Source organism: Panicum virgatum, unplaced genomic scaffold (genome assembly GCF_016808335.1).
Source record: "Panicum virgatum strain AP13 unplaced genomic scaffold, P.virgatum_v5 scaffold_4299, whole genome shotgun sequence".
Lineage (NCBI taxonomy): Eukaryota > Viridiplantae > Streptophyta > Magnoliopsida > Poales > Poaceae > Panicum > Panicum virgatum.
In genome coordinates this window covers 8,115-34,712 of record NW_024376377.1, presented here as the reverse complement: position 1 = coordinate 34,712, position 26,598 = coordinate 8,115, and the positions used below count along the sequence as shown (strand labels likewise).

General features: G+C 44.2%; 1 protein-coding gene, 1 long non-coding RNA gene and 1 pseudogene across 3 annotated transcripts; 2 read left to right on the top strand and 1 right to left on the bottom strand.

Moving 5' to 3' along the window:
* Window positions 1-398: 398 nt before the first annotated feature.
* On the bottom strand, window positions 399-2,007 carry LOC120694228. Its single transcript, XM_039977384.1, has 2 exons — window positions 1,617-2,007; window positions 399-403 (listed from the first exon to the last, which is right to left on the bottom strand). The coding sequence occupies exons 1-2, from the start codon at window positions 2,005-2,007 to the stop codon at window positions 399-401; spliced, it is 396 nt and encodes a 131-aa protein (XP_039833318.1).
* A 531-nt stretch (window positions 2,008-2,538) lies between these two features.
* On the top strand, window positions 2,539-3,327 carry LOC120694227 (annotated as a pseudogene).
* Window positions 3,328-16,714: 13,387 nt separating this feature from the next.
* On the top strand, window positions 16,715-18,725 carry LOC120694233. 2 transcript variants are annotated; one of them, XR_005683387.1, is made up of 6 exons: window positions 16,715-17,623; window positions 17,727-17,845; window positions 17,994-18,104; window positions 18,190-18,262; window positions 18,348-18,452; window positions 18,526-18,725. It is a non-coding gene; the product is annotated as an uncharacterized LOC120694233 (long non-coding RNA). The 2 variants fall into 2 exon arrangements; XR_005683386.1 differs by having other exon boundaries at window positions 17,727-18,104.
* Window positions 18,726-26,598: the final 7,873 nt, after the last annotated feature.

Here is a 26,598-nt window from a genome sequence, read left to right as displayed (position 1 = left end):
CAGCAAGCGAGATGGAAGCGGCGGCGGCAGGCGCAGTGAAATGCAGGCGCGTGGGTCAGATCGAACAGCCAGCTGCTGATTTATTTGTTCGTGCATCTGAATGTGCTCTATCCAAATCTCTTGTCCTCTCCTGCAATTTGTTTGCTGATGCATGTTTTGGCCTCATAAGTATTGTGAACAATCACAAAATTATTGTCTTTTATCATTATTTCTTGTCGGATTCAGAACTCCAAAACCTAGATATTGAACGCCATATTTCAACTTGTGTTTTGTTATTGTCAGATAGTTTGTGTTCATTGTTGTTTGTTGTTCCTTCTTGATTCTTGTTTAGAATGATTCATAATGCAATCCTAAATTGTATTTTTTCCAAAAAATGTATGTCATATCTTATTCAAGTTTCATGCTGTAATTTTCAAATCGGAATATGTATTGAGAACGGAAAGACTGAGCACTTATGTTTTTTATTTAAAAAATAAGTCTTTCTCACCTTTTCTTTAACATTAAATAAAATTTCTAGGAACTTTGCAGTCTAACATTGATATGTACTTTTGACAATAAAAATAAGCTCAGGAAAAAAGGTGTTAATTTGATTTGCACAGAAACTAGTTCTTGAATAAAATGCTAGAAATTTATCTAGTCATGATTTATTTTCCAAACTAAGTGCTAAAAATTAATTAGGACCCAAGCAATGCAGTTGGAGCCCTGTGCCTGTATGTGTGTAGGGATGGTTGGTGGGGGGTGGGGGGGGGGGGCAAGAGGAAGATGGTATAACAAGACATGAAAAACATGAGTGCACTGGCCTAAAGAAACCAATGACGAGCTAAACATCGTTGAATGGGCACATGGTATTTTTCATTTGTCTATATGATCTCCTTTAATTGAAAAGTTTTAAAAAATATTTATGTTGATACCTCACACACAGAAACAAAATTGGAAGCGCAAGATACATCTAATTTTACCACCAAAGATGCGTAACGTGCCGCTAGTAGTGGAACATAAAATTTAATGTCTGGATTTTACATCCATGTAAACTTAAACTATTGGATCATAACCCTATTTACTAAGGTGAAGGATGTTGAGAAAATTCAGCAATACCGGAACATTTGTCTGTTGAATTGCTAGAATCACCTGTGGATAACCAAAATTTCCACTTCGTCGCCGGTGAAGACTTCGAGTAGAAGATCGCTTCTGCACCCAACTTGCCTGTGGTTTGTAGAAGGATGCATGTGTAGTTTGTAGAGTTGTTGTTGGGTAATTACCGCCTTCGGTACCTGCATTGTTTGAGTTTTTCTTTTCTTTTCTAGGTCTATGTAACTCGCCCATTCCCCTACGAACGACCTTGAGACTATCTTATGTGTAATAAATGTGTGTATCAGACTTCTTGGGATTGATATTTGTATTATATTTAGTCCCTTGTAAAACGAGAGCGCTTCACTGCTCCTTTAGGATTTAAAATTTAGATTTGTCTAAAAAGCTAGTGGTCCTACCAAAATTCATCTAATTGATTATTGTTTCAAATAAATGAATTGTACGTGCATGTAACGAATAATGGTCTCGCTGCATGCATGCCGCAGATAACAAGCCGTTATATGGGGAGTAGCTAGTATAGTAATTACCTTGGACATTATTTGCACAGGAAACTGCCGCATGCAAGACGTTTCGTCCACCTGGTCCGGAGTAGGACAGCTTGCCTTTGCTCTTGTCAGACAGGCGCTGTGCAATCTCCATTTCTCCCAACGAGATGGCCAGGTACAACGGAGAAGCACCGTCCTCATCATCATCTGGAATGCAGGCCAGCCATGGATCCATGGTCATCAGCTTGTCGATGCAATCCACGCTATTGCTCCTGTGGGATGCATCGCGTTTGCTCTGCATCATGCAGGCCCGCCTGACCGCGTGGTGCAAGGCGGTCTCCCCACACTTGTTCTGCGCCTCCAGGAACGACTTCTTCTCAATCTCATCGGCGGCATTGGCCATGATGAGCAGACCAACGAGGCAGGAGATCATCTCGGCGTTCCCAGCAGCGGCGGTGCAGTGCAGGGGTGTGTCGCCATTCTTGTTGCTCGCGAGCAGGAGGCGCCTCCCACCCTTCTTGCCGCATATCGTCCTGGCGCACTCCACGAATTCGCCGTCGCCGTCGCCGCATGCGGCGGCAACCACGTGCAGCAGAGAGTCGCCCGTAGCGGTCTCCCCATAAAGGAGTGACGACAATCGTCCTACGGGGTTTGTTGAATTCGTCTCAAAGTGGAGTTTACGATCCGGATTCCAACGTGAGTCCTACGGGGATGCCTTGAGGGCCCGCGGTTCGGGTTATGTGTTTAGCGGATTTGTTTCTGTATTGGACTGCAGTCTGTTTAGTCCTCTTATGTATATATCTTGTAGTCGTATAGGAAGAGCGAGACGACTCATTGTATTCCCTACGTTGTAACTCTCTCCATTATAGTGAAGATAGCCGGTTGGCGCTCGTAGTTTTTCCCGTAAGAGTTTTTCACATAAAAATCGTGTCTCGTGTTCGATCTTGGTTTGCATTATTTGCTAACACAGGGGGTGCCGATCCTTGCGCCGACACACTCCCCCAACACGGACGGCATCAACCCGGACTCATGCTCCGGCGTCCACATCGAGGACTGCTACGTCGTCTCCGGCGACGACTGCGTGGCCATCAAGAGCGGGTGGGACGAGTACGGGATCAAGTTGAACATGCCGAGCCAGCATATCGTGGTCCGGCGCCTGACGTGCGTGTCGCCGACGAGCGCCGCTATCGCGCTTGGCAGCGAGATGTCGGGCGGCATCCGCGACGTGTGCGCCGAGGACATTGCCGCCGTGGACACCGAGTCGGCCATGCGCATCAAGACCGCCGTGGGGCGCGGCGCGTACGTGAGGGACGTTTTCGCGCGGCGGATGATGCTGACCACCATGAAGCGGGTGTTCTGGATGACGGGCGACTACAAGTCTCACCCGGACGACCGACGACGGCTACGACCCCAACGCGGTGCCGGTGGTGGAGAACATCAGCTACCAGGACGTGGTGGCCACCGGGGTGTACAAGGAGGCGGCCAGGCTGGAAGGGATCGACGGCGCGCCGTTCCGGGGCATCTGTGTCGCCAAGGTCACGCGGAGCCGACCAAGTCGAAGAAGTACCCGTGGATGTGAGCTGCCGTGGAGGGCGTGTCGGCGGCCAACGTCAGCCCGGCGCCGTGCGAGGCGCTTCAGCAGCATGACGGCGCATGCCCGTTCCGGACGGACACGCTGCCCATCGACCAGGTCACCGTCCAGCAGTGCGCCTACGACGTGCCCCCGTGGCCTGGCGCCAACGCCAACGCCTAGTCGCTGCTTTAACAAGAAGTCAGCAGCTGCTTAAACACAATAAGCTGTTCGTCCCAGTCAGTCAGCTAGCTGTTACTACTCTTTCTTGTTGCTACAACTTAACATCTACTACATGCTATTTTGCTTTCCCTCTGAAAGAAATCTAACACTACTACAAAACAGGCCTTTGTTCCTGGCCATTTGTCCCGGCAGCCTTTGGGCCCGGGACAATAGGTGGCTTTTGTCCCGGGTCCAACGGCTAGCCGGGCCAGCGGGGGGATGGGGGCCTTTTTTCCCGGTTGGAGACACCAACTGGGACAAAATGGGAGCCTTTTGTCCCGGTTGGTGGTTCCAACCGGGACAAAAGGCCCGCGTAGCCTTTTGTCCCGGTTGGAACCACCAACCGGGACAAAAGTCCCCCCTTTTGTCCCGGTTGGTGCCTCCAACTGGGACAAAAGGCCTTGGGCCCCTTATCCCCTTCCCTCTCCCCCCGCCCGAGCCATTCAGCTCACTTGTTTTCTTGCTGTTCTTGGCTCGGGATAGAGGAGTTCTTTCTCATTTCTTCACCACATTTGTGAAGATCTTTGATTCCCCGTCCATCCATCTGCTCTAAAGGTTTGGGGCTTGTTTTTCTCTTCTTCCTTGGCTTGTATAGCTCATTTCATACTTTAGAAATAGAGAAAATGTGTAGCTAGCTCATTTCTTGGACATTTAGCTAGCTAGATTGCATATGTAGGTGTAATTTTCTTTTAGATTTAGATGAGTATATGGATAGTAGAAATTTTTAGAATGAGTGTAGATACTTCATGTGATGTACTTGTATATATGACCATATTGTGGATAGTTGATTTTTTTATTCATGAATGAATTAATGAAATGAGTATATTATAGAATTTTTTGTATTATGAATGGATTATTTTGACACTCTAGTGATGTATTTAATCAGGCTCACATTGAAACCATCTAGAAGCTAAAAAAATCTTTATTTCGAAACAAGTATACGTCGTTAATCTCCATCCAACGGTGATGGCACTACCTTTCAGGGATACACGATGCGCTATAAGGACGTCGCAAATCGGTTGGTCGCATCACCAGCACTTCCGATTGATAAGAAGAGAGCATTTGACGCAGTCAGCATGCCCGTTGTTGTACTGAGAGCATATCAACGAGCATGCTGCCTGTGCCAAGTGCTGTGCCTATTAATCGTAAATGTTGGTGCTGCGACTAGCCGATTGGTTACATCCTTGTACCGCACCGTGTCCCCCCTAAAGGCAGTGTCATCACCGCAGGGTTGAGGTTACTGACATATACATTTTCAGAAATAAAGGTTTATTTTTCTTCTAGAGGGTTTCTGGATATTGAAAAGAGTGTACTCCTGGAACTGAAGGGTGTCAAAGTAATTAGAAGTTATAGAGATTTCTTTCAATTAATTAGAGATTTCTTGAGGATTAATGATACATTTCATCTTTTTTATATGATTTCATTGTTATTTGCAAGAGTTATTAATCTGATCATTGTTATTGTAATAGTAAATAATTTTTGCATTGTAATGGTAAGAATTTATAATTTTGTGGAAAATAAAGGTATTTTTCAGTAAAATATGGCTTCAGCAGCTGGAGGGTTTGATATATTTTATTTATTCGATACGTGTAAAGAATTCAAATCGATTTATTTAAATGCAGATGGACCGGCAATGGATGTACAATGCTGACCGACGTTCGAAAGAATTCATTGATGGCCTGCATTATTTTTTGTCTGTGGCTGAGGCAAACAAGCAGAATGGTTTTATGTGCTGCCCGTGTGTTCATTGCAACAATAACAAGGATTACTCATCTTCAAGAATCCTACACAGCCACATTTTCGCAAATGGTTTCATGAAGAAGTATGTTTGTTGGACGAAGCACGGAGAACAGGGGGTAACCATGGAAGACAATGAAGAAGAAGATTTTGACGACCACTTTCCCGGGAATGCTGGAATCGATGCATTCGATGACGATATTCCCATGGAAGAGCCCGAAGTAGATGTAGCAGAAAATGATCCCAGCGACGATCTGGGGCAGGCATTGCACAATGTGCAGGCAGACTGTGAGAGTGAAACGGAGAGGTTGAAGTTCCAGAAGTTGTTAGAGGACCACCATAAGTTGTTGTACCCAGATTGTCAAAATGGATTTAAGAAACTTGGCACCACCTTGGAGTTGCTGCAATGGAAGGCGACAAATGGTGTATCCGACAAGGGATTTGGTGAATTACTCAAACTTGTTAAAAAATGCTTCCTAAGGACAATGAATTGTCTGCCACAACGTATGAAGCCAAACAACTTGTTTGCCCTTTGGGACTGGAAGTGCAAAAGATACATGCATGCCCCAACGACTGCATCCTCTACCGAGGCGAGTACGAGAATTTGGATGCATGTCCCGTATGCAGTGCATTGCGTTACAAGATTAGAAAAGATGATCCTGGAGATGTCGAGGGGGAGCCTCCCCGGAAGAGAGTTCCTGCGAAGGTCATGTGGTATTTGCCTATAATACCACGTTTGAAGCGTCTGTTTAGAAATAAAGATAATGCTAAGTTGATGTGATGGCACAAAGAGGAACGCAAGAAAGACTCGATGTTGAGACACCCCGCTGATGGGTCGCAGTGGAGAAAAATAGATAGAACCGTACCCTAAATTTGATTTGGATGCGAGAAACATAAGGTTCGGTTTGAGTACGGATGGCATGAATCCTTTTGGTGAGATGAGCAGTGGTCATAGCACTTGGCCTGTGACTCTTTGTCTGTACAATCTTCCACCATGGCTCTGCATGAAACGAAAGTTCATCATGATGCCAGTGCTTATCCCGGGTCCAAAGCAGCCCGGAAATGACATTGATGTGTACCTAAGACCATTGATCGAAGAACTCTTATTGCTCTGGGGCGATGAAGGTGTACGGATGTGGGATGAATACAAACAGGAAAACTTCAACCTACGAGCATTGCTGTTCGTAACGATCAATGACTGGCCTGCTCTTAGTAACTTGTCAGGACATTCGAACAAGGGATACAAAGCATGCACACACTGTTTAGATGATACCGATAATATATGGTTGACTCACTGTAAGAAGGTTGTATACATGGGTCATCGTCGGTTTCTTCCCATCAGGCATGCGGTACGAAAGAAGGGCAAGCATTTCAAAGGCCAAGCGGACCACCGAACAAAACCGATGCACCGTAGTGGTAAAGACGTCTTCAACATGGTAAAAGATCTAGAAGTTGTTTTTGGAAAGGGATCTGGTAGCCAACCTGTTCCGAACGAAAATGGAATGGCGCCCATGTGGAAGAAGAAATCTATATTTTGGGAGCTACCATATTGGGAAGTCTTAGATGTTCGTCATGCAATTGATGTGATGCACCTCACGAAGAATTTTTGCGTCAACCTGATAGCATTCTTGGGAGTGTACGGAAAGACAAAAGATACAGTAGAAGCACGTCAAGAATTGCAACGTATGGAAGAACGAGATGCCTTACATCCACAACAGCGAGATAATGGACGACAATACTTTAAGTCCTGCCAGCTATACTCTTAGCAAGGAAGAGAAAGAAACCATGTTTGACTGCTTGAGCAGTATAAAGGTTCCATCTGGATACTCATCCAATATAAAAGGAATCTTAAATTTGGCAGAGAAGAAATTTACAAATCTCAAGTCCCATGACTGCCATGTGCTTATGACCGAACTTCTTCCGGTTGTGCTGCGGGGGATTCTGCCTGATAACGTCCGGTTAACCATCGTGAAGATATGTGCCTTCCTCAACACAATTTCGCAGAAGATAATTGACCCGGAGAATTTGATAAAGCTGCAAAACGATGTGGTGCAATGTCTTGTTGGCTTTGAGCTGATATTTCCACCATCTTTCTTCAACATCATGACACATCTTCTAGTGCACCTTGTCAAAGAGATTGATATTCTCGGACCAGTATTTCTACACAACATGTTCCCATTCGAAAGGTTCATGGGGGTACTCAAGAAATGTGTTCGTAATAGAGCTCGTCCAGCAGGAAGCATCGCCAGTGCCTACGGAACTGAGGAGGTCATTGACTTTTGTGTTGACTTTATTGATGACCTTAAACCGATTGGAGTCCCTAAATCGCGATATGAGGGGAGACTAACTGGAAAGGGTATATTAGGAAAGAAATCTTATGTCTGCACAGATGATTTCTCATTCAAGAAAGCGCATTATACGGTTCTTCAATAATCATCCTTGGTTGACCCATATATCGAGGAACACAAGAAAATTCTGCTCTCCAATTTCCCAGAAAAGTCTGAGGCATGGATTACACGTGAGCACATGAACACTTTCTACAGCTAGTTGTGGAAGCATCTAATGCATAACATGGATATAAGTGAACAACTGTTCTTATTGGCTAGGGGACCATCTTGGAATATCTTAACATACCAAGGGTACGAGATAAATGGAAACACATTTTATACGATAGCCCAAGATAAAAAGAGTACCAACCAAAACAGCGGTGTTCGTATGGATGCCACGGACAATAATGGAAAAAAAGACACATATTACGGCTACATTGAAGAGATATGGGAGCTGGATTACGGTCCCAATTTCAAGGTGCCTCTATTTCGTTGCCAATGGGTTAAGCTATCTGGAGGAAGGGGTAACAAAAGATGAGTATGGGATGATAATAGTTGATCTCAACAATCTTGGGTATAGAGACGAGCCATTTGTCCTAGCCCAGGATGTCGCTCAGGTTTTCTACATTAAGGACATGTCCAGCAAGCCAAAGAAGGGGATAAACAAGCAAAAGGATGAGCCTAAGCGACACATAGTTCTATCAGGAAAGAGAAACATCGTTGGAGTGGAGGACAAGACAGACTTTTCAGAAGAATATAATAATTTTGTTGTCATTCCACCTTTCGAAGTAAATGCTGATCCATGCATCCTGCTAGCCAATGATGATGCTCCATACTTGCGCCGTGATCATAATCAAGGGACATTTGTGAAGAGAAAGTCTGTTACCGCTAATCCTTCATGTACTTGAATCATTTTATATTATTGTATAAAAACATAATCGCAATTCGAATAATTTTATTATATATGTACTGTACAATTATACTTTATGTGTTATATATATTATTTTATATATTTTTCACTTAATTACGAGACTCAATTATAATTTTCATTCAATAATGGATTACTCAACTAATTTTATTTATTTCATGAAATTACATTCACATTAACACACTATACTCTCTCACTAACACACACAATCTCACTAACACACACTATCTCTCAAACTCACACACTACTCATTAATATCATGAAATTGCTTAATTTTATATAAAATTCACTTTTTAAACGTTAATATCGTGATAGAATCCACTTTCTGTCGAAAAGCAACAGTTTGAAAAAAATTTCACCTAATATATTTTTGCATGGTCAAAATAACAAATATGATTTCAAAAAAGTTAGATATTTCATTGACCCAATCACTTGAATGAAAATTAATTATTTTTGTTGCGTGTATCAAGTTTATATAGAGATAAGAAATTTTGTTCCATAATTTTTGGAATCATAATTTTATTAACTGAATTAACTTATGAAAGCCAATTTTAAAAGAGAAGTAAAAAGAAACAAAAAACAAACATAACATTAGGCGGGAACGAGGGAAAACGGGCCCCTTTTGTCCCGGGTGGTAGATCCACCCGGGACTAAAGGTGGGCCGCGGGCTGGGAATTTTCCCGGCCCGCCCAAAAATCCCTTTTGTCCCGGGTGAAGCCACGACCCGGGACAAAAGGTCCTTTTGTCCCGGGTGGTGGCTTCACCCGGGACAAAAGGCCCCCCCCCATATATTTCCTTCCTCCTTCGCCCTTCCCCTAACACTTGGTTTCTCATCTGCGCCTGGTGCCGCCGCCGTCCTGCTCCCCCCACCGCGCGAGCCGAGCACCGCCGCCATCGACGTCGCCGCCACCCAGAGCCCCGACCTCACGCCGCCGCCCAGAGCCACCGCCGCCGCCGTCCTGCTCCCCCCACCGCGCGAGCCGAGCACCGCCGCCATCGACGTCGCCGCCGCCCAGAGCCCCGACCTCACGCCGCCGCCCAGAGCCACCGCCGCCGCCGTAATGCCCTCGCCATCATCGCCTGCTCGCCGTCGACCCGCCGCTACAGGCCATCCCAGCCCACGCCGCGTACCCAAAGGTAGAGCTCGATCTCGTCCCCTCCAACACAGAGCACTAACAGAATCACCATGCTTGTCTCTGCTGCTCTCAAATGTAGGTGCATTGATGCTTGGTCATCAAATAGGAAATGAGGCTTCACAAAACTATTATAGTGTTCACCCTGAATCTGACTTAAGCTTCCTACTACGCAACTAAATGGAAAGCTATGGTAAACTATTATTATGAGTACTGTAATGGAAGGAAATAAGCTCACGGATCGACACAAATGCACCGTGTAAATCATCTGTCAAACTTACAGTACCACAACAATGACTAACATAACTTTCTAATTATGATCTGCATGAGAGAAAAATTATTGATAAGTAATTGACATGAATCTATGAATTTACTATAATAACATTTAGGGTCCAACTTAATTGACGTAAATTGCTGACTTCGATTTACTAGAAAGAAAACTCTTGGCAAGTAAGTAACATGGATCCATAAATTTTCTATAACATTTACTAATAAAAAAACTTTTAGTTTCGTGCTACTTAGACCTAAGTCCATAAAATCAACCACAACAAAAGAACCTGATGAAATCGGCACAATTCAAAGAAAGTAGCAAATTATATGGTTAATTTAGCATTGTACAGGATCAATGAAGGTCTAGAAAATTACGAGAATTGTGTACTAAGAAGCATGGTAAACTAGTATAAGAGCGATCAATCATTCAACAATACATTTGTTACCTAAAAGGTAAAAATAATGCAGCCTGGTACATAAACTACTAAAGCTGCCTGTACCTAAAAATAGATGGAATCATACACTGAGGTTTCATCTCCTAAAAGATCGTCCTACTACGAGAGTCCCCTCAACACCTTCTCCATTCCATTGAACCCCAGAACCTCTCGCTACGTTGGGAAGCTCCTGCCTCTGTATAGTTCCCCAATGTTCTTTAATTTTTAGTTTTCAGAGTGTGTCGAGTGTTTGCAGCACTGAGATCGACATCGTCGACCAATTATGGCTCATTTTCAGTAGCTAGGAAGCTACACTCATGTAACTTTGGGACATGCTCATAATTTGAAATCATAATTTAGAGTTCATGTTATTTAGAGTGAAATCATAATTTGTTGTTAAGAGTGAAATCATAATTTGTTGTGTAAATAAAGGTATATTTACAAATTTTTAAATGTATGAATGTATGTATGTATGTATGTGTAAAGTGAGTTTAAATTTCTTTTAAATATTTCATGTATATTTCTTGAATTACTTAGTGAAATATTTCTCGACCTCATCCATCGATCGGTACTTAGTGAAATTATCGATAGAATATTTCAAGTTCATTTCTTGAATTACTTAGAGAATATTACTCGACCTCGTCCATCGATCGGTACTTAGTCAAATGCTCGCAAATATGTGGATTATTTAGATACTTTTTTAAGGGTTTTATTTGTATTCATATTTTAGTTACGATGGACCCGCGACACACAGACGCGGAAGACGAACAGTTCTTGTTGAATATGATTGGCGAAGGTCAAGGAGATGTCGCTGAACAAGCTGATGATGGCAGCAATACCGACATATATTTGAATATGTCCGGTGATGGAATTGAGGCACCATCTATTCAGGATGACGCTGCTGCTGAACAAAGTGCTAATGTACATATCACAACTATAATTATTTGTAGTGACAATCATATTTTCATCTGAATCTATATGAATACTATGAATGTTTTTTATAGCCGTTTGGATCATCGTCGCAGCAGAAAAAGACAAAGCGAGGCCCAACAAAAAAACTGGAAGGGCGGTTCATTATAACGGAAGTTGGTCCAGATGGCGAACTGATCGCTCCAGAAGCTGCCGCCAAAAAATTCATAAGACAATCCGGATGTATTGTCAGGGACAACATCCCGATCAGCTTCAGGCTCTGGAAAGCTTCCAATCCAAGCGAGGAACGGGATGCGGTACCCGAAAGAGAAAAAGAATGGTGCTGGCGGGAGCTTAAGAAAAACTTCACGGTTCCAGCTGAATCCGAAGAGATATGCAAGCGCTGGACCCTGAGTAAGATGGTCGAACAGCTGCGATCATTCAAGAAAATTTTGACGAAGAAATATATCAAGACCGGGACCACACCCGTATTTACCGGCGAGCTCGAAAAGCTCAGGGGTCACTGGGATGCATTTGTGGAATACAAGTCTTCAGAGCTTGGGCTTCAGAAGGTGCAGAAGGCCAAAGACAACGCCTCGAAGAAAGTGTACCATCACACTCTAGGCCAAGGAGATTACAAGCTTGCAGTACCCAAATGGGAGAAGATGGAGCAGAATCTGCTTGACAGAGGCATCCAACCTGCGACCATGAACTGGCCTGAAAGGTCAAGGACCTGGTTTTATGGTCACGGGGGAAGCTTGGACCCATTGACTGGTGACTGCATCTATGGGTCAAACATCCAGCGAGCAGCCCAGAGACTACAGGAGGCCATACAAGCAGCGGCCGAGGGAACATTCCAGCCGGATAGAGAGAGGGACGAGCTGACTTACGCCCTTGGGAATCCAGAGCATCCGGGCCGCACAAGAGGCAAAGGCGTGGTTCCGTGGAAGTATGGGTTCAGGGATTACATTGATTCATATAGAAGCCGGCAAAGAAGAAAGAATGATGAGCGGGAGCACTTGCGAAGGCTAGAGGAACGGCTCATGTCACACGATCAAAGACTGGAGGAAGAGGTTCAACGCCAAGTGGCCGTAGCAATGAGCCAGCAACAGCAAGCGCAAACATTGCCTCCAGAGCCTAGTGTCGCAGCCGATCACCTGTCTAAGCGGAAAAGCAGCTGCGCTTCCACAGACGTCGCCGCCGCCGAGCCCACGGGGATCCAGGCCGCAGTTGAAGCGTCGGCCCCGCAGCGATTTCTAGTGGATGAGATCACCCACCGGACACCTTGTGACCTGCAGACTGCCGTTAAGAACTTAATGTTCACTGTTGCGTACGGTACCGCCATGCCAACCGAACCAGGCGACGTGTACCACGGGCAGCAAATTCCGCCTAGATACACAAGAGTTGGCGTGGAGCAGGTGTGCCAGGGTTGGGAGACGCTCGAGCTTGATATTCCTGGAGGCAATGGGGAGAGGACACTAGCAGAAGCCATTCATGGCTACATCCTATGGGATAAGCGCTACATTGTCCTAAAGTCGGATGATCAAACACCAAGACCGGCATCTCAGCATGCCTCTCCAAGACCAGCATCTCCGCAAAACTCCCCAAGGGCAGCACTGTCTCGGCAAGGTTCACCGGCACATTCTCCATCACCATCATCTCATGCGCTGATGAACACTCAAGCGTCACCGTCGCCTCCATGGTCACCCCCTCCGCTGCCGGCAAAGAAGCAGAAACGGCCGCCGGCAAAGAAGGTAGCTGCACCGGCTAGGGAGCCTCCAAAGAAGAAGGAAAAGAAGAAGAAAACCAAGGAGGCTCCTATTAAACCCTGGGACATGAGCCTTGAAGAATGCGATCGGATAACTCAAGAAAGAGTTAAAGAGCACTTCAAGCCGAAGCCGAAGCCGGAGCCCGAGAAAGTCATAAATCCGATAGATTTGAAATTTTTTAAGGGAATGTGCGAAGCAAATAAGAGAAAATTCATTCCGAGAGACCCCCCTTCAGACTACGAACGCACAATTATCAAAACTACTGAGAAAAAGAAGAGACAATCAAAGTCGTCGTCGTCCGACGTTCCACAGCTCGGAGCCCAAAAGAAACAATCAATAGAGCCTCTCGTAGTGGGACAGACGACGCAAGAACAAGACTTTGTTACATTTCTGAAAGAATCAAACCTGACGGCCGCTCAGATTGCAGGGGGAGAAGATATTCCAAAGGCCGATGTGGTCGTCAAATGGACGTTTGAGATCGGCAAAACTCTTGTACCCCCCGAAGTAGTGTCTGTGCTTCCAACGCAAATGTATAAGCTGCACCAGCACTACATGCGTGCGATGGCCGATTGCATCTTCATGCAGGGCGCAAAGATTAAAGATGACGATTTCTTACGGGGGGAGGCCATTATATGGATAAACTGGGAAGAAATTTACCAACTATTCCATCAGGAGGCCCTCGACATCTCTATGGTCGGCTTGTGGGTTCTGTAAGTATTTTACTCTCCTTACGTATTGTTTTGCATGATCTCAACATACTGATCTCTTGATTTATTCGGTATCATGTAGAATGGAGATACATACTTGCAGAAGAAAGGGATACTCTCACCTCGGCTTCATCGACCCAATTACTTGTAATTGGAGGCTTCTACGTGACAATCCCGATGACATATTCCAAAACTTGTTCAAGTACATAAGCGTTCATCACAACAAGCAAATGATATTGTTTCCTTACAACTTTGCGTGAGTGATTCCTTCCGTCTAACTCTTTCTATTCTATAATCGAATTGTTTAAACCTTAACTACCAAGAACTGCCTCCGTATAATCTTGCAGTGAACACTTTGTCCTAATTGTCATAATTCCCGAGAAGAGCCTACTCGTGGTTATGGACTCATTGAGGAGACCTCCAGAACAATACGAAAATCTTCTTAACATGATGAAAAAGTAGTTCTACCACTACTCCGTCCATGACCGATAATTTGAATCACTTTGTTACTTGACTATAATTGTTCTAATCATGCACAGGGTTTGGAAAGAATTCGCTAAAAATCATCCAGGCAAATTTGACAAGGAATTGAAGATCAAGACAGATTTTCCAGTACGCGCTTGGATGATTCGTTGCACGATTCATTAGTTTTATTATATATTCATGTAAATACCTGATAATTTCTTCTCTCTTAAAGTGTATGAGGCAGAAACCAGGCACTGTATTGTGCGCATACTATGTATGCGAGAACATCCATGGTCTGGTAGGTCCTCCAAAGGGCTGGACAGATTGGGAGGAGGAAGTAAGTAAAAAAACTTGTTAATATTTGAACTCGTATTTTAATTAGTCGAAATTAATTATCCCCTTTTTCCATAGGTCGGGGAGATGCGCGATAAACTCGTACCGGAGGAAAAGATTATGGCGATTCAAGAACAATTCTCCGGATTTATTGTTGAGCAAGTCCTCGATCCAAAAGGCGAATTCTACTATGATGGAATATCTAATATTGACAATCACAGCAAATATGACAATATACGCGTATATATGTAATTAAGAACGAATATAACTATGTAAATATATATGTGTGTCTATGTATTAAATTTCTATTTATGAGTATGTATGTATGTATTAAATTTCCAAAAGGCGAATTCTACTATGTAATTAAGAACGAATATACCTATGCAAATATGATGGAGTATGTATGTATTATATATATAAGCACTCCAATAATATATATGTGTGTATATATATATATTTATATAATATTGGTCCTAGACATTTTCATATGTAAAGGAATTCACATGTATAGATATGTGTATACATATATATATAAGTGAATTAATTTATATATGAAAACTATCTAGGACAAATATTATATAAGTAACTATATATATATGTATATATTAGTGGAGATCATACACACTGAATTCCAATACATAAGTTTAATTGAAATGCAAAAGTATAATTGAAATAGAAAAAGAATTGAGAAAAGAAAAACATGAAAAAAAAGAGACCTTTTGTCCCGGTTGGTAACACCAACCGGGACAAAAGGGTGCGCCAGCCACGTGGGCGTGGGCGCTGGCTGCACCTTTTGTCCCGGTTGGTGTTACCGACCGGAACAAAAGGTCCTCTTTTATCCGGGTTGCCACACCCGGGACAAAAGGGCACCCCCTTTTGTCCCGGACAGGCGTTCCCGGTTGGGAAACCGGGACAACAGCGGTTTCCCAACAGGGACAAATCAACGTTTTTGTAGTAGTGTGAGTGCTCTGTTCTCTCTATCTGAGTATCTGGCAATAGGCAGCATGCAAGCAGGGAGAAGACTTTATTTTCGTGGTCAGTACGCAACATGCAAGCAAGGAGAGGATTTGCCAAGCCCTTTGCCAAGTTGCCAAATATGCGCGGTGAGGGAGAGTTTTTGCCAAGTTGCCATATTTTGCTAAGTCGTTTGCCAAACTATTGGAGGGGCATCTCCAAGAGTTTGGGCGGATTCTAAATCTAACCCGCGGAGCTCCATCAGCCCCCGATACAATCAGCCCAATAAAAACCGATTAGAAACCCTAGGTATATAATCTGAAAATCCCCTTCACCCACCCTCAGTCCCTCTCGCCTCTCCCTCACCTGGTCGACCACTCAGCCGCCATCCCCCTCCCTGGCTGCTGGCTCACTCATTCTCTCATCAATCTGGCAATCCCAGCGGCGCCTGGCGGCTCCTAGGCCGATGAACAAAGGCCGCGCGCAGCCGCGGCCACAGTCAGGCCGCGCTGCTGTGGCTTGCGTTGGCGCCGCCCACCCTGCTCGCACAGGCGCCGCCTGCCCCGCTCACTCGCCGGCTCACGCTAGCGTCGCTCGTCCCGCCTCGCCGCCTGCTGGCGCGGGCTCTGCCTGCCATGCCCCCGCGCGCAGGCCGGCAGGCATCGGGCGTAGCCTACCCCACACCCAGCCCCCACGTGGTGGAGGACCAGAGGTCGCCCGTGACCAGCACGCAGGCACGAAGGCGCCCCACACGGCAGCCTCGGTCGCTCGGTCACTGCTAAAAAATCTAGCATTAGTACCGATCAGTAACCCCCTTTTGGTACTGGGCGGCTGACCAGTACCGTTTGATCGGTACTAAACGGCACGCCATTTAGTATCAGCCAAAACTTCCGGTATTAAAGGGACCACTTAGTACCAATCAGTAACACTGACCAGTACTAAATGGTTTTGCGCCCAAAAATTAAAGAAAAAAAGTGATGAGCAGCTAGGAGGCCCCGCACACATGCATCGTTGCAAGTCACACGTGAATTTTGCGCGTAATATGCACGTGCGTGGTCCATGGGAATCGAACTCGCGACCTTCGGCCTTGTGCGAGCCTTCATTACCATCCCACATATGCATCACTTGTGACTGGGTGGGAGATGCATTTCTTTTGAAGTAACCCCTAGAGGACCATCTAGTACCGGGCCAAACCACCGGCGGGTACTAAATGTCAGATTTTAGTACCAGTCGGTGTTACCGGCCGGTACTAAATGGCCGCGCCATTTTAGTACCGGTGGGTAACACCGACCGGTACTAAAATGTGACATTTAGTACCGGCTAGTGGCTTAGCCCGGTACAAAAATGGTTTTGGGGACTTTCAAATTTGGACCCGGTCAAGGCTTTGCATCTCTGCAACCCGCTCCTGGTTCACCTCCTCCGCCAGCGTCTTCGCGAGCTGCACCAGAACACTCTCCTTCACCATTATCTCCTAGGTAGCCGTCAACTCTTGCTTCACCGCCGTCTCCTAGTTCACCTCCTCCACCACCGCCAAAGAAGCAGAAATAGGTCTCGAGGTCGCAAGCATCGTTTAAGGAGCCTCCAAAGAAAGAGCAGAAGCCGAAGAAGAAAAGCAAGGAGGCTCCTAAGTTACCCTAGGACTACACTTCTGAAGAATGCAAGGAGCATACCCAGGCCGCCGTTACAGAGCACTTCAAAAAGAAGGAGCCAGAGAAGAAGGATAAACCAGTAGATCCTTCAAAATTGAAATTTTTTATTGGAATGTGCGAATTAAATAAGAAAAAGTTCATTCCTAAACCACTTTCGGACTATGAACGCTCGATTACGAAATCATATGAGAAGAGGAAATCGGGGTCATCATCATCCGATGTTCCACAGCTCGGAGTCCAAAAGAAACAATCAATAGAACCGCTAGTTGTGCTAAACGAGGAACAACAAGAGTTTGTGGCTTTCTTGCAATCATCAAAGCTCACTACTAATCATATTACAGGGTCAAAATATCAAGATCCGCAGACAACAGATTATCCGATAGCTCCATTGGTTCGATGGCCATATAAGGAGGGCACCAGCCTTGTCCCCCTAGAGATCGTGCATGTGCTTCCAACGCAAATGTGAAGGCTGCATGACTGCTATATGAAAGCAATGGCAGATCTGAACTTCATGCAGGGTGCAAAGTTTACGGATGACGATTTCCTTCGTTGAGAGGGCGTGATATGGATTAATTGAGAAGAAGTGTACCAACTATACTATCAGGACGCCCTCGACATCTCTATCGTTAGTTTGTGGCTTCTGTAAGTGGTGTTCTTTAAAATTTTTTCATTAACATATATAACTAAGGAATATTATTACAGGTTCCTAACCTATTGATTCCTTGTTTCATTTTGTATCCCGTAGAATGGAGATTCAAACTTACAGAAAAAAGGGTACTACCACATCGGCTTCATCGACCCATCGGTTGTGAATTGCAAGAATCTCCATGACAAGCCTACAGAAATATTCAAGAACATATACAAGTACTTATCCGTTTAGCACTACAAGTCTTACATACTGTTTCCATACAACTTTCAGTCAGTCTTTTCTGCCCTGTAACTCTTTTAGTTCTATATAACTGAATTTTATTAACCCTAATAAGAAGTGGCTCCGATTCATATAATCTTGCAGAAACCACTGGGTACTAGTTTTCATATTTTATTACCAGAGCTTAGCGGTTGTCATGGACTCATTGCGGAAAGATTCAGACCTATACAAAGACATGACCGACATGTTAAAAAAGTAATTAATTCCAGCCATACCCCCTCAATCACCATTACTTTGAAATCATCGACAAATATATTTATTTGTTTTCGATCATGTTTAGGGTTTGGAAGAGATTCATTCGAAAGCATAGTGATAATTTCAGCGCTGAACTTAAATTGAAGACAAACTTTCCGGTACGGATGGGATTCTACTTTGCACGTTCCATTTATTTTAGTATATGTATAAATGGATATCTAATGACTTCATTTTCTTTTAAAGTGTCGAAGGCAAGCACACGAAAATAATTTATGCGTATACTATATTATAGAAAACATCCATAGTCTAGTAGGTCACCAGAAGGCGTATAGCATATGGCAAGAGGAAGTAAGTAAACAACTTTATCAAAGTTTCAACTCGTTTTGTAATTGTTGTAATTAATATTCTCATTTTTTCATAGCTCTATGCAATGCGAGAGACACTTATACCAGAGGAAAGGGTTTTGGCGATTCAAGAAGCCATGTGCGGATTTATTGTTCAGGAAGTCCTCGACAAAACAGGAGAATTCTACTATGATGGAATGTCAAACATAGATAATAGAAGTAAATATGATAATATTGAGTAAAATTTTTATTGCACTTTGCATGTAATTAAGTATATATATATACTGTAGCCGGCCATAGAATAGTTATTCTATAGCCACCCTCGCATCTTCCCCGTCCGATTCGCTTTGATTCCCGAGTGTCATTGCACGTTGACCAGTGAGCCGAGCTATTGTTACGGGAATTTAATGACTGAGAAGCGGCTTGAACCGAGCGGTGCTGCTGCTGCAGTAATTAGGCCCCTGTCATTACTGTTCTGATCCGTATTCATAGCCGCGGAGCGCACATGCAAGTATAGGCGCAGGGTACAAGTTATACTAGATGTTACGAGAATATAAGAACCCACTGGTTTGGCTGCCCCTTGTATGCCGTTAACTTCACAGTTATTTTACTAGTTATACTTGCTTGAATAATCCCTCGTATACGAATTACTAGAATCCATATCTACCACCTGTGTAAATCAAGACAGCAGACCTGACATACAAGATTTAGTAAATGATTTACTAGAGTCAATGTCCCCTTTATGCCATTTTATTGTATGGTAATTTTCTATAAATGATTTACTACAATATATACCCTCATATATGTGTGTACTACTAGAATCCAAATCCTGACAAATCTGATTTACGAGAATCTCGTTAATGATTTACTAGAGTCCATGCTCCATGTGTGCCATTTAATTGTTAGGGTAATTTCTGTAAATGATTTTCTACAATATATGCCCTGGTATATGTGGGAGCTCTTGAATTCTCGTAATTATTGTCGTAGCTCTTGAATCGTAATTATTGTGGCTAATTAATTGAGGCTATCAGTGCTCCTAATGGGGAGGGGCAGCCAGGTTGGCGCGTCATAATGCCGCTAGTTGGCATGGCTAAAGAATAAGTTATTCTATGGCCAGCCACATAGTATAGTATACTATATATATATATATATATATATATATATATATATATATATATATATATATATATATATATATATATATATATATATATATATATATATATATATATATATATATAAGGAGCCTAGGTCTTTCAATAACAAATGGAAGCTCCAACCAATCAACTTGCTTCCTGGACCGACCTTATGTTCTCAGCCAATCTCCCCCATCGGCCCACATCAGACCCATTAGGCTCAGTCCAAATCCGAGGTATATAAACACATCCAACTCATCCCCAACCCTAATCTGCCCCACCCCACACCTGCCTCCAACACCCCTGGCGGCGGCTTGCGGCGGCGCTGGAGGGACACGGCGGCCCGGCGAGGAGCTACCGACCTCCTGGCAGAGCTTGGTGAGCTCCTTTTTCTTGGCGCGGAGGAGGCTCACATCCTACTCCAGCTCGCCGCTCACGTACGCCAGCCTACGCAAGCGGGACCGCGCCGACGACTCGTGATTCTTCATCTTCCGCTCCCTCCGCGGCCCCCGCCCTACAGCTGCAGCTCGGCGCGGTGCACCCGCGGCTGACAACGATGCCACAGCCACAGCGCCACAGCGGGGCAGAGGCAGGCAACGGCGGCGCCCGGCGCACCCCACGCCAGATGCTCCCCTGCTCCTCGCTGCGGCTCCATGCTCAGGCACCGCTCTGCAGCCAGGTAAGGCACTCGATTCTCTTTCTTTCTCTTCTTTCTGCTCTTCTTTCTCCTCTCCCGATGGTAAAGGCAAGGCAGAACAGTCAATGCGATGCAATCATATCTTATCATCACACACGCATGCACAGTGTTCACTTTTCTGAGCAGCAGCAGTAGCTCTGCACCTGCTGCCCCTGCCCGCGCACGCTCCGCGTCGTGGTCGCCGGAGAGGGGGGGAGGGGCTGCCCCCTGCGCCGCGCAGCTCGCACGGGACCAGCGGCCGGCGCGAGGCAGCCTCAGCGGCAGCGGCGGCGCGGGCCAGAGCCGGTGCGGCGAGGTGTTTGCCCGGCTGGCAGCAGTGGCAGGCTGCAAGCTCGTGGATTCCGGCACAGGGGCGCACGGATCGAGTTCTATAACATGCTAATGTAATTTCTATGAGCCAATTAGATTCAAAATTCAAAATTTCCCATCCCCAAACTGTTGGTGATATGCCCAAGAGCCCATCATCACAATACGGTTTAAAGGCCCAAGTGGATATTGATCCAAGAGGGATTAGGGTTACTAATGGGCCTATGAGATAGAAGCCCATTAGTACGCCCTATATATATGAGGGAGGGTCTAGGGGGGCGATGACCTGAGCCGCGCCACCTCCCTAGCCGCCGCCCCTCCCTCTCTCTCGGCCGCCGCCCTTGCCGTGCGTGCGGTGCTAGCACACCGACGCCCGGCGTTTCATCCCCGTACGTGTGGACTCTGTGGAGGCGCTGCTGCGACTGCTGCGCTGATCGGCTGCTGGGATCAAGTACGAGGAGCTCGGTTCGTGGGACGTGATCGACTATTTCCTCTACATCGACGCGCGACTTCTTCCGCTGCGCTGCGCGTCTAGTGGTAACGATCTATGATCTTCTACTCGCAAGTATTTTGGGTTTATGCGGTAGTGATGCTAGCGTAGCCTACCCGTTTCCCTACAGAAACTGTTATATGGATCTTTGCGTACATGGCATGTTTCTATGCCACTATATAAAGGTTTCTATGCTCATCCGACTGGCAGGGGAGGATGAGCTTTGTAAATTACAGTTAGTTTGGTCGGATTTGAAAAAATTGGGGGTTTGCTCGGCTAATCGTTCCTACACTGTTGTTTATAATCATATATACGTGTGTGCTTGAGCATAAATACTTCCTGATGTATATATATATAATTGATTCAAATGACAATAGTTTCTTCCTTTTTTAGGTATTTTTCATGCACCTCAGCTGCGCAGCAAGCGAGATCCAGGGCAGGGGTAGCCACCTGCTGACGATGGCGGCGCCCAAAAGCATGGAGGACATGCCGCTGCACTGCGCCGCTAGGGCCGGGGAACACTCTGATGGTCATCCGCCTCATGGAGCTCTCTGATCTGCTCCTCTATGACATATCTCTATGACATATGGTCATAGTTTTCTTTTGTTCCAATTAGATTTGAAATTTAAAATTTTCATCCTCAGACATTATGTCTCTTTCTATGCATGTATGTACATATCTCTATGACATATTCGATATCTGATTCTATGCTACCATATAAATTATTCTATGATATAAATATTCAAATTTTAAACTTCAGAGGAAAACATGTGTTTATGTTTCAAATTTCGAACGGCAAAGAGAAAATGCATTGGTTTTATGCTAAGACGGTAATTGTGATGTTGGAGATTCAAATTTCAATTTTCTCAGCAATTAAATAGTTTGTGATTTTGAAAGTCCAAAATTGGGAGAATCTATGCATGTGTTATGTGAGTTCTATGACCAGCCACTATGACTTCTATACATCAATAAGATTTAAAATTCAAAATTCAGAGGCAACAGTTCCTGTGTAGTTTTACATGCCTTCTTTTTTATGCATACACTTATTTCTATGATTGGATGTGTAGATAGTTGGATTCAAATTTCAAATATCAAGGGGGTTCTATACCTCGTGCCCACCAAGTTCTATACCTCTGGTGGGGGTGGGGGGGGTGAAGGATCATTATAGCTGGATTCAAACTTTTGAATTCTAAACAAAAGTGAGTCAGATTCTACCCGTTTCCCTACAGTGGTACCAGAGCCATCTTGCGTAGTTTTTGGTCTGGATCTTTTTGCATATAGGTGATATGTTGTTGTAGTAGATTGGATCTATTACTTTTGCACGGTTTGATTAGATCAATTGGTCATAAGGGGTTAAAACTGGAGCGAGTTGATTGCGCGGCATGTGACAAAAGATTAGTTTGTGTTCTTTCTCTGTTATGCATACGACATGTCCCTACCGGCTGGAATCACCATCGGGACTAACTGTGTGCATAGTCAGCAGATTGAACCAACAGATCAAGGTCATGTGTAGATGCAGTCTTCTCAAGTGCAAAGTTTGCACGGTCAAGGTGATTGACCTAGTGAAAATTGAGGCATTATGAATGGCTCGGATTTGAGGTGATGCGATCACTCTGATGAGATTTTCATAGGGATTCCATAGATGCGATCTGTGTAACGACCTGCGTGTCGACTTGTGATGTTTGAATCCTCATGTAATTATTTCACTAGCTATTAGATGTAGTAGCTTAGTATCTTTTCATGGAGGTTTCAATCATGATGGCGATGATGATCACCACAAGACAGGACGGATGGCAATGGAGGTCACCTTGGAGCCATGGCGATGGAGCCCATTGTGATGCAAGAGGCCATACTATTCACAATATAATATGATTATATGCCTGTGATGTTTATTTTTCTGTCATACTATTCTTTCATGCTTTTACATATGGTGGATGCTTTAATCATGATAGAATAGCTTCCCTCAGAAAAGGTTGAGTTTTTTATGCCTTTTACCAATAGCTGCACCTATAAATTTTGATCGTTGTGTGGTAGGTTTACCAAAGTAGAGTACCCTCAGCTATCACTTTTGTATAGGGTGGATGTCGGACATTCACAAGCATAGTATTGGTTTACTCAACAAAGCTATCAAAACAGTTTTGGGCTTTAAGGCATAGGGTTGGGGCCGGGGCATTGGATGCCACCCAACAAACAAGAGTCGCATAGAGATGTGATTAGTAATTTGTTACTTACCTGTATCACTACTTTTCTAGCCATGATGCTAAAGCTCACTAGAATTTTAGTGATTATGGATCTTGAACCACTATATGTTATTAGAGGGAAGATGACTTTGATATAGTAGGTTGTCTTTTGTTAAATCAGTTAATGAAAGTCTTTACATAAACTTAGTGCTGAAATCTTGCTTTACTTTAATGTTATAGATCATGTCTGCCAGTAACAATTCCGCTTTCAATTTGCGTTCTGTTCTTGAGAAAGGAAAGTTGAATGGAACAAACTTTATTGATTGGTACCGCAACCTGAGAATTGTTCTCAGGCAAGAGAAAAAGGAGTATGTTCTTGAGCAGCCATATCCTGATGATCTCCCTGACAATGCAACTGCTGCTGATCGCAGAGCTAATGAGAAGCACTGCAATGACTCACTTGATGTTAGCTGTCTGATGCTCGCCACCATGTCCCCTGATCTGCAGAAGCAGTATGAGCATGCGGATGCTCATACCATGATCGAGGGGCTGCGTGGGATGTTTCAGAACCAAGCCAGGACTGAGAGGTTCAATATCTCAAAATCCTTGTTTGCGTGCAAGCTGGCAGAAGGTAGCCCAGTCAGTCCTCATGTGATCAAAATGATTGGTTACATTGAGACTTTGGATAGACTTGGTTCTGAACTTCACCAAGACTTGGCTACTGATGTTATTCTCCAGTCGCTCCCGGCGAGCTATGAGCCTTTTATCATGAACTTTCAGATGAATGGCTTGGATAAAACATTGAGTGAGTTGCATGGGATGCTAAAAACAGCAGAGGAGAGCATTAAGAAGAATCCCAATCATGTGATGATGATTCAGAAGGGGAACAAAAAGAGGAAGCGTTGGACGCCTCCTAATCCCAAAGGTAAAGGCAAGGAAAAGAGTTCCGGTGGTGAGTCCTCAGGCTCTAAGCTAAAGCCAGCACCTAAGGCCAAATCTGGCCCTACTTCTGAAGATGAATGCTTCCACTGTCATGAAAAGGGACATTGGTCTAGGAACTGCAAGAAGTACTTGGAAGAAAAGAAGAAGAAGAAGGGAAGTGAGACTTCCACTTCAGGTATAAATGTTATAGAAATAAATATTGCATTATCTTCTAGTGAATCATGGGTATTTGATACTGGATCGATGATTCACACTTGCAAATCGTTGCAGGGTCTAAGTGAGACTAGAAGATTTGCAAGAGGCGAGTTGGACGTTCGGGTCGGCAATGGCGCAAAGGTTGCGGTGTTGGCGGTCGGCACCTACCACTTGTCTCTACCCTCCGGATTAGTTTTAGAATTAAATAATTGTTATTGCATTCCTGCTTTGAGCAAGAACATTATTTCTTCTTCATGTTTGGAAGAAGTTGGTGATTTTAAGATTGTAATTGAGAACAAACGTTGTTCTATCTTTTGCAATGGTATTTTTTATGCTCATTGTCCATTGGTGAATGGATTATATGTTCTTGATCTTGAGGATAAATCTGTCTGTAACATTAATACTAAGAGGCTTAGACCAAATGATTTGAATCCCACTTTTATTTGGCATTATCGCTTAGGTCATATAAATGAGAAGCGCATTGAACAACTCCATAAAGATGGATTGTTAAGCTCATTTGATTTTGAATCATTTGACACATGTGAGTCTTGTTTTCTTGGAAAGATGACCAAAGCGCCTTTCACTGGTCAGAGTGAGAGGGCGAGTGACTTGTTGGGACTTGTACATACCGATGTATGTGGACCAATGAGCTCAATAGCCAGAGGTGGTTTTTAGTACTTCATTACTTTCACTGATGACTTTAGTAGATTTGGCTATATCTACTTAATGAGGCACAAGTCTGAATCATTTGAAAAGTTCAAAGAATTTCAGAATGAAGTACAAAATCAATTAGGCAAGACAATTAAATTTCTACGATCTGATCGTGGAGGAGAATATTTGAGCCTTGAATTTGGTGATCATTTGAAGCAATGTGGAATTATTCCGCAGCTAACTCCGTCCGGAACGCCTCAATGGAATGGGGTATCCGAACGGAGGAAACCGAACCTTGTTGGACATGGTTAGGTCCATGATGAGCCAAGCTGATCTTCCATTGTCATTTTGGGGTTATGCTCTTGAAACTGCTGCGTTCACACTGAATAGGGTTCCAAGTAAGTCTGTTGAGAAGACACCATATGAGATATGGACTGGGAAGCGTCCCGGATTATCTTTTCTCAAAGTTTGGGGATGTGAGGCTTATGTCAAACGTTTGATAAGTTCACTCCAAAGTCAGACAAATGTTTCCTTGTGGGGTATCCTAGGGAAACCAAATGATATTATTTTTACAATAAGGCGGAAGACAAAGTGTTTGTCGCTCGCAATGGTGTTTTCTTAGAAAAGGAGTTTCTCTCAAAAGGATTTAGTGGGAGCAAGGTGCAACTTGAAGAAATTCAGGAAACACCCGAAACTGTTTCAGCACCCACTGAAGATCCACGGGATGTGCAAGATGTTGCACAACCCGTAGTTGAGGCACCAGCCCCACGAAGGTCTATAAGGGCACGTCGCGCTACTGACAAGCTCAACCTCCTTATTACGGAGGAGCGCCATGTATTATTGATGGAAAATGATGAGCCCTTGACCTACAAAGAAGCAATGATGGGACCCGACTCCGACAAATGGCTTGAAGCCATGGAATCCGAGTTAAAATCCATGCATGATAATCAAGTTTGGAACTTGGTCGATCAGATTGACAGTGTAAGACCTGTCGACTGTAAGTGGATTTTTAAGAAAAAAATTAGACATGGATGGAAATGTTCACATCTATAAGGCACGATTGGTGGCGAAAGGTTTCCGACAAATTCAAGGTGTTGACTATGAGGAAACCTTTTCGCCCGTCGCAATGCTAAAGTCTGTTCGGATTCTCCTAGCAATTGCCGCATATTATGACTATGAGATATGGCAAATGGATGTCAAAACCGCTTTTCTTAATGGACATCTAAGTGAGGATGTGTATATGACACAGCCTGAAGGTTTTGTCGATCCTAAAAATGCTGGGAAAATATGTAAGCTTCAGAGGTCCATCTATGGATTGAAGCAAGCATCTCGGAGTTGGAATATTCGTTTTGATGAAGTAGTCAAAGGGTTTGGCTTCATCAAGAATGAAGATGAGCCTTGTGTTTACAAAAAGGCTAGTGGGAGCGCACTTGTGTTTCTGGTCCTATATGTGGATGACATATTACTGATCGGAAATGATATTCCAATGCTTGAAGCCGTTAAAATCTCATTGAAAAAGAGTTTTTCGATGAAGGATTTAGGAGAGGCGGCTT

What these genes read in the sequence shown, in the direction of transcription:
- LOC120694228 (XM_039977384.1), bottom strand. Translation starts at nt 2,007, where the DNA reads ATGATCTCCTGCCTCGTTGGTCTGCTCATCATGGCCAATGCCGCCGAT.